This window comes from Triticum dicoccoides, chromosome 1B, assembly GCF_002162155.2.
Source record: "Triticum dicoccoides isolate Atlit2015 ecotype Zavitan chromosome 1B, WEW_v2.0, whole genome shotgun sequence".
Lineage (NCBI taxonomy): Eukaryota > Viridiplantae > Streptophyta > Magnoliopsida > Poales > Poaceae > Triticum > Triticum dicoccoides.
In genome coordinates this window covers 1,392,679-1,405,106 of record NC_041381.1, presented here as the reverse complement: position 1 = coordinate 1,405,106, position 12,428 = coordinate 1,392,679, and the positions used below count along the sequence as shown (strand labels likewise).

Genomic DNA, 12,428 nt, shown 5'->3' with positions numbered 1-12,428 from the left:
TTCAATTTTATGACTATGTTTTACAATGACACGTGAATTCTTTTTAAAATTACATGAAGATTTTTGCGTTTTTTGAAATTATGTTTGTTATACAGTCATAAAGAGTACTTGTACTTCAGATACATGACAACTCATTGGTTGGAGTGGCATCCGCGCCTGGTCTACAAGCTTTGGTCCGATGTTTGGATCATAGATCCGGTGTTGTTTTTGCTGGATTATTAAATTCTCTTTATTTATTTTGTTTGGCCAAATGTTTATAAAGGTTATGGATCATTAAATATCAGCAAATGTGAAGTTGTTGAGTGACTAGCCACATGCACTCGACTGGTACGTCGCTGCTTCGATCTAGCACACCAGCTTTAGGTTTTATCTTATAGTTATATCCTAATTTTTATTTTATAATTTACCAGTTTCTCCCTGGGGGCCTTATTGTAAGAAAATAATTTCAGGTTTTTTTTTGCAAAAATCGAGGCCACACACCCTTGTCACTGACAGCGGGCCCCATGACATGCTGGCGTGCCTCCTCGGCTTTGCGGACGTATGCAAACGCCATTTGAACCGTATATGCACGTCTGTGCCAAGTTATGGAACCAGTTCAACGTATTTTGCAAGTTCAGACACTAAAGTGCACATTCATGGCAAGTTCAAGCATCATTGATGTATTTACCTCTTTTCTTTTTGTTTGAGGCAAACTCGGAAGCTTTATTAAGACATGACAATATTTACAGGAGGGTTGACAAGGCTACCCTGTGCATCCCACTACTTTGCTTGTCTGCCGCGGACCCAACCGAAGCCCAATGGGCCACACTCCCCTGAATGCCTCTTGTATTTCTATCCAGTGTAGGTTTGCATGCACTCCAATCCTAAATTCTCTAATCTAAGAAAAAAAAAACTCCCAAGTTCTCTATTCCTAGGGAAAAAAAAGTGTTAATGCTCTCTGCTGAACTTTGAACTCGTATGGCTTTTTTTGGGCTGTGAGATTTTATAAGAGTGAATTTCAAAGGATTCCAGCCACTGTGAAAGAAAGAAAGAAAGAAAGAAGATTGCCGAACTTGAAGAAATATTTCCTGTATGATTCAAAGGTTTTGGATTATTTTTTGATCCTGAAGATTGTTTTTTTACGAGAGTTCTTTGACTCGTAGGATTTGATTAGAACCCACTCATTCCTGTGGAATGTATTATTAGTGTTGGTTATAATGGCAATTCATTCTCTATGGTTGGTCAAGGTTACAATAAATAAATAAATAAATATTTGACACCTACACCAGTGCCTAACATCACCGGTTTTCGCCACGTGTACGATGGTAGACACTGACATCTTGTTCCTCTGGTGATGGCTTCCTAACTGCCTAGTACCAAAATTCTTCATGGATGGCTTTTTTTTCTTCCGGCGAATGGCGCGCATGGCTTCTTCTAGAAGCATAGACCATTGAAAGAAAGGAGAAGAGGACCATGCCCTCACCTCATGTGTGTGTAATGCATGAGAGCCGTGCAGAAAGGGGAAAAGATCTTGTATATATTCCTGGCCGGTTGCTTTCAGTTTCAGGTCAGTCGTCAGGCTAATAATTTGACTGTTTCTTGTGAGGACTTGCTGCCAATGTTAGGCCATCTAGTCATCTCCATCACATCACACGTGATTCATGAGATTCTCTTCCTTCTACTAGTCATCATTACTATGTAGATAATATCTTGTGTTAGACATGGGCCACCTGTTCAGTTTTAGGTATTTAGATCTCATACTCAGAAATTCCGTCATTTTTATAGGTTTATCGGTATATTATACGATAGAAACAGGTTAAAAAAAAGGGGTTGTATTGCAAAAAGTGGATGAGTACTAATTAACCATCAATTCCATGATTCTTCTGTAGTTGTAGTTGGGCACTGTCCTGTTTAACTTCATCCTACTTCTTGTAGTAGTACATGATAATTAACCATGATTTCATTGCTCTTCTTTCACAGTTCGGCCGAAATAAGGGCCCCTTTGAATGGACTGAGCTTCAGTGCCATAACTGCACCTACAGTTGGGTCAGTGACATGTGGGCCTAGACGGCTGGCACCGAAGCAACATCCCCTTTGAACACCATCATTCTTTTCCCACATGCTAAGTAATGTCGCAACAAAAGAAGGCGGAAACATACATACGGCAATATCAGCACCAAAGAGGGCATCCATTCTTTCAATGACAACAAAGATAGAATACAGGCTTTATTCATATTATTATTCCCCAAAAGGATATATGTATATTCTTAACTTTGGAACAAAGGAACAAAAGAAACAAGGGAAAAATTATCCCCAAATAATAGTGAGGGGAACAAAGCTAAGTATCCATCCATCCACCTCCTAAACTTACATCCACTCCACTCCAATGTACATCAACTGTCCTCAGCACTCCTCCCTTCCTCCCTTTTGCAGCTACTGTCTACAAACAAAATCAATAATCCTCATCATGTACAGTTAAAACCTAATTCGACCGACCGGCGAAACCCGCTCATCTCTAAACACCTGACCAGGTTAATTAGCAACACTTTGAGAAGCAGCAGGCAAACAACAGGCAGAAGCTTAGTCTCTGCCAAGCTGCATGCTCCTGATCATCATCATATTTACAGGGGAGCTGCATGCTGCTGATATCTTCTAGTGTGTGTGTGTGTGTTTAAGTCAGCTCAACGGTGGCTTGTGATTGTGATGACGCCGAGTCCAAGTGGAAGGCCTTGCTGTTGGTGCGGACGAGCTTGGCGTCGCGGCGCGCGGACACGCCCACCCCGGTGGACCTGACGGAGAACTGGCGCAGGACGACGCCCAGCTCCTCCTCGGGGTCCTCGTGCTTGGCCGCGTGCTGCAGCCACTGGATCTTGTTGTGGTAGTCCGGGAAGAACCACGTCTTGACCACCGCGAGGGTGAAGTAGGGGATGAGCGCCGCGACGGCCACCAGCAGGGTCACCACCCAGTAGGCCGGCGCGCCCCCCAGCGCCTCCGAGAACACCATGAAGAATGTGGTTGAGAAGGACGGCGTGATCGCGCCGTAGATTATGAGGAACAGGTACCTGCAGCCACAAGCACAAAGAGTAGTAGTGTCAGTTTGCTCAGAGAAACAGTGAGTGAGTGAGTGAGTTGCTCTGGTTAATTTTAGTTGTCGTCTGGTTAATTTTAGTTGTCGTCGCTGGATAGATAGTATGTACCATAGGAAGATGCCACTCCAGATGCAGATGTGCTGGATGAGGGTGAAGTAGTTGACCGTGATCGCCATCTGCATGTTGACAGCCCAGACGACACACGTGTAGGCGGTCGCGCCAAGGATGGAGAGGTCTATGACCTCACCATCTTTGCGGAACGCTTGGTGCTTGAGCGACGCGATGGTGAGGAAGAAGATGATGACGGCGCTGCCGACACCGTGCAGCATCCAGCCTAGGAGCCTTGACCACCGGAAGAGCAGGTTCTGAGGACCCTCCTGGTAGAGCATCGGGTACTGCATTGCATTTCCAGAAACAGTGAGCAATTCCTTTTCTTTTTGATCCAGCGTTGATTGATCTTCAGAAACCGATGTGAGCGCGAGCGTACCTTGAGACAGAACCGAGCGGAAACATCTTGGTCGAACACGCCCATGGCGATCACAGGCAGCGACGTGAAAAGGACATTGTAGAGTGACATGGACCAGTCGTTGTACAAAGTTTGGCCAGAGAATGTCGACAAGGACTCATACAGGAACAGGGTCACACCAAACGTGATGTTCTTATACAAGAAGTAGCATACCTGTCGATATGATCCAATAAGAAAAACAAGGGAGACACTCACTCAGCAAAACCGCCACATGCTTCATACTAAATCATAAGCAGAAGAGTAATTATTCGCATGACAATAATTATTGCATTGCTTACCATTGATGAGATCCTGCTATAGCACCAATGCCCATGGACAAGTAGCAGGCGCTCAAGGAAGCGGAACTGCGCAATGGAAACATCGCTCGCCATGACGGCCTGCATCCCTTCGGCACCGCTGATCCCTACCCCGATATCTGCCTCCTGAATCATGCCTACATCGTTGGCACCATCGCCAATTGCCAACGTAACTTTACCAGTGCCGGTTTTGACTAGCCTCGTGACCTGAATCGCAAATGAAGATAGACAGTTAAGAAGAATCCAGTCTCATTTCCTGGGATGGAAGAGCACAATAATTCTGAGGTGAAGTTTGAGCAGCTTACAAGAGCCTTCTGCTTTGGGGAAGAACGGCAGCAAATGACTGACCCACAGGCGATCGCGAGGTCAAGGAACGCGCCCTTGGTGTCGTCTTTGAGCGCGTATGTAAGCGACTTCCCGTCGATGATCAAAGCAAATGATTCATTGCCAGATGCATTTATGAGTTTCTTTCCTTCATCTATTTGCTGCATCACGCTAACCTTTGACGCCTGCCATATACATATATATCAGAAAAATCTGGTGTTATTATCATAAAACAGAGCAGTGTTTGATCAATATGCAGACTACAACATGGAGCTCGTTATGGTCCGTGCACTAGAAACAGGATTCAGTAACTATAATCAGTAATACTTTTATCTACCTTATTAATGGCTCCTTTGTCACCACCTTTCTCCAAGGCAATGATATCTGGTGTATCCAGTGTGATGGTTATTTGTTTCATCCCTTGTCTGAGTAGACTGCACGCATATCTGTGAAAACGAGCATCATCGGGTTTTAGCAAGTTCATAAACTTGAACAAATATCGCTATAATAAGCATTTAAAAAGAACTACTAGGACAGGTGGTATACCCGATGTTGATGGCGGTCTCCATCTTGTCGCCCGTGAGCACCCATATCTTGATGCCAGCCTTAGCAAGTTTGTCGATGCAGTCAGGTACCTAGAAAAGGGGGAAATCAGCACGCGCAAACCTAAAGAGAAAAAGTCTTGAACCGTTCCATTTTACAGCACGAAAGAAGAAGATAAGATTTCACTCACCCCCTTTTGCAGCTTGTCCTCAACAGCGGTGGCGCCAAGAAGAATCAAATCCTTCTCTATCAAATCTGCCGCCTCGTCGATCAGCTCATCTCGATCAGCACTGACAGAGTTCTTAGCTGCAGTGAACTTCCTTTCGAACTTTGCGTACTCGATCTCCTCGAGCTGACGGTATGCAAGAACTAGTGTTCTGAGGCCAGCATCAGCGTAATCATTTATGTGCTTCTGCGTCGCTTCAGCATACGCGCTCTCAGAGGTTGATAGCCTCTCGTACATTATACTGCGCATGTTGAGAACACGTCAGGATATGGCCATCATACAAAATAGAAATACAGAGAGCAAGAGTAGATGCATCATCTCATCAGCTTTGCTGCATCAGGTTATTGAAGATAGTACTAACCTGTCGGCACCTTTACTGAAGATAAATGTTTTCCCCTCCTCGTCCCTGACTATTACCGACATCCGCCGCCGAGCACTGCTGAACTCAAGGACATGCAAGACCTTATAAAACCTGCCACAAAAGAAAAAGAAAAAGGGGTCAAAGTTAGTGCTACAACAACCGTGTCACTCCTGAATTTTGTTTACATGATAAAAAAAGTGAAACCCATATGTACCTGTCGACTTGTTCTCCAGACGAGGGATCCAACTCATGCAGATAAACACCCGCCTGCGTCCTTTGGTAAAAAGTGAAACCAAGTTCATGTGCCGCGACAACAAAGGCAGCCTCATCGGGAGACTCTGCTTCGTACGAGATCTTCCCTGTTACTTCGTCGACCTCCGGTATGCATGTGTGGCAGATGGCCAGCAGCCGGAAGAACATCTCGATCACACCGGAGTGGGCTTGGTGAACCCAGTTACCATCCATGACACGCTCATCTCTGAAGTTAAACCCTTTGACCGCAGATCTGCCCTCGGACTGATGAAAGTCTTCGACGCCGAGCTCAAAGTCAGAGATCACGGGGGAACCGTTTCTCTTTGCCATAGCTCTCTCGACCTCGGTGATTCCACGCCCGTACGCCGTGCCCGCGATGGAACATTTGATGAACTCCATGGAGTTGCAGGTCAGAGTCCCGGTCTTATCGGTGAGAATGGTGTAGACCTGGCCCAGCTCCTCGTTCAGGTTGGAGGTCCTGGCATGAGCCGGCGTGTCGCTCTCCTCATGGTACATATGGATGTCGCTGTTGATGAAGAGAGCCTGCAGCAGCTTGACGAGCTCGATGGAGACGTAGAGGGAGATGGGGATGAAGTAGCCGTAGAGGATCATGGCGGTGAAGAAATGCAGCGCGGCCGACACGGCCGGGTTGTTGGGATCGTAGATGTTGTCAGGGTTATCCGGCCTGAGGTACCACCTCTTCATCCTGCCGTCCACCAGATCATGCTTGGTCGCGAGGCCGAAGACGACCGACCCGATGACCGAAATGAGGACGAGGATGGACATGAGGACGTAGATGGCCCCATCCATCTTCTTCTCAATCTTACTCCTCTTGGAGGGAGCGCTGGTGGCATTCTGCATCACCTTGGTGTCGTGGCCGGTGAAAACCACCACGCCGTACACGTACTCGGTGTTGCGGAGCTTGGAGTCCCTGAGCAGGAGCTGCTGCGGCGACAGAGGGTACTGCTGCTGCTGCTGCTCCTCGATCTCTATGTTCCCCACAAACGAGTAGAGGTTTGCATTGGGGTCCTCGCACCGTATCACGGCGCCAAAGCCGGCGAAGCTGTGGTCGTCCTGCAGGCGCGAGGTGACGTCGAGGGACTGCTTGAGCTTGAGGTTGGTCTCGCCGTCGAGGTTCATGGTCTCGACGTAGCAGATGGCGTCGTCGTAGCTGGAGGAGAGGAGGACGAGGTCGGCGGGGAAGAACTCGTCCTTCTCCACCTTGACGACGTCGCCGACCCGGAGCCTGGTCCACTTGGTGTGCCGGAACGCGCCGTCCTGGAACACCTTTGTCCTCCTGTTGTTCACCTCAATGTCCTGGATGCACCAAGAAAAGAAACAAGCATTCATTCATCCACTGTCTTTTTTTTTCAGCAAAAAAAAATTGTACTGGCAGAAGTAGGAGAAAGTGCAGAATAATTGGTACTAGCAAGCAAGCAAGAAGCATGTAGTTATAAATTTGTTGTTTTTAAGCAACATCCTACTGCTGGTACTGACTTGCTGGAAGAAATGGAATGAGTGGCTATAACTGCTCCACCAACCCCTGCCTCCTCTCCCTATTTTTGTGTAAATTTTGCTGAAATTATGGGGAGCAGATGGGTTTGGTCCCACCCCATGGATTTGTACTAGTACTAGTAGCAGATTGAATGATGATGCCATTGCTGAATGGAATGGAATGGGGATTGGATTGGATTGAATAAAGAATTTGCAGCGCAGATGCAGATGCAGATGCAGAAGAAGAACGAAAATGGAGATGCAGATGCAGATCCAGGATGAGAAGAAGAAGAAGGAAGAAGAAGAATGGGGGAAGATACAGACCTGCTGCTTGCGGCGCCAGTCCTCGATGGCCTCCTTGACCATGGTGACGAGGAGGACGAGGACGAGGGGCCCGACGGCGGTGGCGCCGCGGAAGGGGGCGATGGGGGTGTAGGAGAGGCAGGCGACGACGAGGAAGTAGATGTTGGCCACCCGCCGGAACTGCTCGAACAGCGACTTGGGGACGAAGGTCACGGCGCTGTACTTGGTGGTGGAGACGTAGTTGGAGCGGTACCCGCCGGCCGCCGCCGCGCCGGCCGCGGCGGCGGGGTCGTTGGCGTGGACCACCCGCGAGAACCCCGGCCCGCCGATCCGCGACCCCTCGTCGTCCACCGCGCTGGGCCGCCGCGCGCACGCCGCGAAGGTGTAGAGCTTGCTTAGGAGCACCTTGCGGCGCCGCCGCCTGCCCCGGCGCCGGTCCTCCGTCTCGCCCCCGGCCGTGGAGGAGGCCATTAGCGGCTGCGGGGAGCGCGGCGGGGAGAGGAAAGGCGCAATCTTTGCTTGCCTTTGTGTGTCCTGGAGCGGTAGTACTGGCCGCTTAAAGCTGCCGCCTTGCAAGAGCGGAGGTGCTGGCTGCTACAGGCAGCTGCAGTGGTTGCCTGGCTTGTGTAGCTGCAGGATTCGGCGGCAATGGCGGGCGATTGGAACAAGGGGGAAGAGGACGGACGGCGAGCAGAAGATCCAATGGAAATCGCCGGCGAGATGTGGCGATATATATGTATTAATTTGGGGGCTGCCTGGCCGGGCCGAGAAAGAGGACCTGATCTTGTGCTCCTCCGAAGCGAAGCAAGCGGCCAAGAAGGGAATTAAAAAGGGAAGGGCTGGCTGCTTTGTAAGCTCCGCAGGCCAAGAAAGAGGACCTAATCTTCTTCTTCTCCGTGTCCTCTGGTCTTTGTTGGCTGGTGTGTGTGTGTGTGTGTGTGTGTGAAGGGGAGGTGGGAGGTGGGAGGTGGGAGCTGGAGGAAGAAGAAGAGGAAGGAGAGGAGAAAGTGCTCTGCTCTCCCCTTGCTGGTGTTTGTTGGTGTGGTGGTGGTGGGCTTGTCTTCCTTTTGGCTTGGTCTCTAACAAATACTAATACAAATGGCAGCAGCAGCTGCTGATTTGATTCTCTACTAGTAGTAAATTTCTGCTAATTTTAACCTGTCAGGGCAGGGGCAGGGGCTGATTTGGCACATGCCAGGAAAGAGACGCCACTCTTCTCTGGTCATGCAGTCCATGGTTTCATTCATCTCATCTGGTAGGGATGGTGGTGACTTTCATTGGGCCTGCATGGAAATTTGTGAGAAACTAGTTGTAATGATATTACCAGTGTGAAGAGGAAGAAGAAAATTAGTGTACTACTAGAAGCTTCCTCCTCCTCCACACCCACATTTGCTTATTGGGTTTTTTTCTCCATGATAACCTTACTTATTGGAATTTTGGCATAAATACATGCTACAATGCATTTTTTTTCTGCCTACCTTGTTGACTTGTCTCCGCACCCGCATTCAAACACCTCCTAATCGTATTCATAATTAATTGCTGTTGTGGAGGAGGAAGAAAATGCAATTTTTTTTCTTTCTTTCTTTCTTTCTTTCTTTCTTATTAAGAACGTATGCAGCTCGACAGCGACAAAACAATGGGAAATTTCATATGTGAATTTCCATCCATACCTCTTCTTCTATCATTGGTATTTTAAAACTTGCAAAAGCTTCCTCCTCATATTCGAGTTTGAAAACACACGTCTTGGCCACCTTGTTGACACGGGATAACTACTGCCGCGGGGGAGAATGCATTTACTTTACTTACCATCATTTTTGAAAACCGGAATGCCGCAATAGATTCGGCATCGACAAAGGGAAAACCGTGCAATCTTTTTTTCCCCTTTCCTTCAGCTTCAAATCCTGAAATCGGAGCACCGTAACCGTACGCGGTTCAACAACGGCCAAGAGGAACTTTTATATTCCTGCCTACCTTGTTGACCCGTCTCCGTAGTCACATTCAAACACCTCGTGGTCGTGTATCTATAAACATAATTGCCTTGCGTGCATAATTGCCGGTGTATATATAGAAGAAGAAAAGATGACCCATTTAATTTAATTTAATTTCATAGAGCGTTTCCCGAAGATCGGGCGACAAGACACGGTTGGACACCGACGAAACCTAAAACTTCATATATGGTGAGTTTTCCTACCTCCTCCACTTGAAATTCTAAATCGGATTGCAGAAGGCGCGGTTCAACAGCGGCAAGGACAAGCGAGACTTTGTATGGGGTTGAATTTTTCCTCCCACTGCAAGCCTCCACTTTGAAATTCCAAATGGAGGGGCGGCGTGGCCAGCAGGTTATTACATGTTATATTTCTTCTTTTCTGAATGAGTGGTAGCTATATTCCTTCCTTCTGGAAGGCATCTTCTCTGGATGCATTATTACCACCTAATCTTCTTCTTCTTCTTCTTCTTCTCTTGGCCAGCTGCCTGATTAGCAGTCCAGTCAAATTAGCTGCTTGATTTGCGGTTAACACGGACAAGAAGAATCTCTGGGTTTAGCTTGGCCCAACGAGATTGACTAATCTTCTTCCATCAACTGGCGCAATTGGATCATCGTTTGTTTATTACTATGTATAATAATTTGTTTACTAGTACTAATGACAAACAAATCAAATCAATCTGGAGGGGGAGAGAGGGAGAGATCGACGTTGACATATGCAATCACGTGATTGGTTGGTGCCATTGCCATTGCCATTGCCATTGCTTCTCTCACCACCTCAGAATCGGAGCTTCACATGGCCTTGGTTGGAACTTTCCTCCCTTTTCCAAGCCTCCATCTCATCTCATCACTTTCATCTTCACCCCCCTTTTTTTTCCTTTCCTTTTTGCAAAAGATCTCACTGCCTTTTACACTTTATTAAACTGTTGCACACAGACACCACCAGGTAGGTTGATTGATTGATGGATATATCACCATTTTTGGGCTGATAAGTGCTTGCTTTCCATTTACTTCCTGATTAAGGCACACCATTCGTACTATTAAAATGTGGTATTATGTTCTCCCTCCGTTCCTAAATATAAGTCTATGTAGAGATTACACTAGGTGGACTACATACGGAGCAAAATGAATGAATCTACATTTAGAATGCATCTACATACATCCATATGTGGTTCATAGTGAAATCTCTACAAACACTTATATTTAGGAACGGAGGGAGTATTTCATAGGACACTGTGCGTATTCCACGTAGATGAGGAGGGAAACGCTCCACATGGCCCTCGAATGGTGCGAGACTTTTGTTCGGGGTTAAAAAGAATATACTCTTTCTTTCCGTCCCATAATATATAAACTTTTTTCGAGCTGGCATGGTTTGAAAAACGTTCTTACAGCATCTCTATCAGACCGCTTAAACTGGTCAAACCCGTAAAAAAAATAGAGGTGCTTACAATTTCGGTCGAGAAAACGGCCCCTAGCAGATCCCGTAAAGCTCGTTCGGCCCTTAGACTTTTTAAAGGGCACTAAAAATCCATCCGCGAGAATCTTATATGTACAGTTTCGAAATCAGTATACATTTCAGCCCGTAAACCGGTCAAACCTCGTCGGAGCAAACGCGCCGCCGCGGAACTGGCCGGAATCTACCCGGAACTCACCGGAATCTGTCACCGCACGCCAGAATTTGCCACCGTTGGTCCGAATTGCGGTCAGCTCGACCTCCATTGTCGAGGCAAGGCCGTCCACGGGTGGAGCGGAACAGGCCACCGGCGGCCCGTATCGGGGCGGGGGGAGGGGGCGGGTCGCACGCAGTGGCGGGGTGCTCGCGCGGCCACGCCAGGGGGCGCCAGGGAGCTCGCACGGCCATGTCGGGGAGCGCGCACGCGGCGGCGGGCGGTGCCGGGCTCAATAGTCCTTCTTATCATAGTCAGCTGGAATGAAGGAGGAGGACCCGGCCAGGTCAGTTGCTTCACATCTTGCATCGCTTCAGACTAGCCAAAAAGGGTAATTGGTTGGTTGTGAGGGCAAAGAGAGCTTAGGGTCACACGCTTTCTTTTCTAAAAAAGAAAGATATAGTTTCCAAAATAATTCTGGAAAAGATACTCATTCAGAAAAATAGTAGTACAAGCCATTGGGTATTTATGAGCAGGCCTTAAGTTCTGTTCAAAGTTTTCGCTCCTCATTATTGTTTATCATGCAAACTAGTAAAAAAAAACAACTAACACTTTTCCACGTGATCGGTTTTGAGTTATGATCACCATTTGAATTTTTTAAAGTCATTCTTTTTTGGACTTTTATTCTTAGAAAATAAAGAGAGTACAAAAATCTGCATCCATAGCACGTGAACAATGTGAAAAATCATTGACTAAGAAATTTGCCTTTACAAGTTTTAAAACAAGACAAAAGACTTGACATTTTCATTTATTAAGATGATTTTTTGGAACAAAAACAACAAGGAATGAACCTTTCCGTGCAAACTGCTACAGCAAGGTACATGTTGTATCTCTTCACGGCATTTTCAAAAGCAATGTAACAAAAGTATATAATATTACAATAAATATTACTATTAAAATAGTATGTAAATTTAGGGAATACAGAATAAAAAAGTTTGGAACTTTCCTGGATTTGTTTATTTTCCAAAATTTCATCAAATCCATTGTTACCATAAAACTTGTATTTTTTATGTATTTGTAGATTCCTAGTATATTTAATAGATTTTATTGAAATGTTTATGTTTCCTGTTAAGTTTTCGATTTTTCTGTTTTCTTTTTTTAATTATTTTGGGTAATGGGGTTGTCACAAGTGTGAAGCTAGCGCCACATCATCATTGAACCCGCTTTTAATGCAGCGTCAATCTATATGGTTTTGGCACTCTAAAGACCAGTTTTTTTTTTTCAGTATCCGGGTTGAAGCATCAAACTTAGGCTCTTAAAAACAGTGTGGGAACCAAAATTGTATTTCCTTTTCCATATCTAAAATATAGACCCATAGTTGAAGCTTTAACGCGGGAACGGCTTTCGAATTAAGCAATCAGAGCAGGAGTATATATTTAAAACA

General features: G+C 46.5%; 1 protein-coding gene across 1 annotated transcript; it reads right to left on the bottom strand.

The window, feature by feature from the left end:
* Window positions 1-2,180: 2,180 nt before the first annotated feature.
* LOC119314881 (putative phospholipid-transporting ATPase 9) lies at window positions 2,181-8,446 on the bottom strand. The gene is made up of 11 exons (XM_037589565.1): window positions 7,415-8,446; window positions 5,559-6,913; window positions 5,345-5,455; window positions 4,948-5,224; window positions 4,761-4,849; window positions 4,552-4,660; window positions 4,196-4,399; window positions 3,873-4,097; window positions 3,556-3,747; window positions 3,177-3,463; window positions 2,181-3,041 (listed from the first exon to the last, which is right to left on the bottom strand). Exons 1-11 carry the CDS (start codon window positions 7,862-7,864, stop codon window positions 2,651-2,653), a joined length of 3,690 nt encoding a protein of 1,229 aa, XP_037445462.1. The 5' UTR covers window positions 7,865-8,446; the 3' UTR covers window positions 2,181-2,650.
* Window positions 8,447-12,428: the final 3,982 nt, after the last annotated feature.

Coding starts and splice junctions, on each gene's coding strand:
- LOC119314881 (XM_037589565.1), bottom strand. CDS start 7,864: ATGGCCTCCTCCACGGCCGGGGGCGAGACGGAGGACCGGCGCCGGGGC. Junction 5,456..5,558: donor TCTGGAGAACAAGTCGACAG/GTACATATGGGT, acceptor CTTTTGTGGCAG/GTTTTATAAGGTCTTGCATG. Junction 4,400..4,551: donor ACAAAGGAGCCATTAATAAG/GTAGATAAAAGT, acceptor TGTATATGGCAG/GCGTCAAAGGTTAGCGTGAT.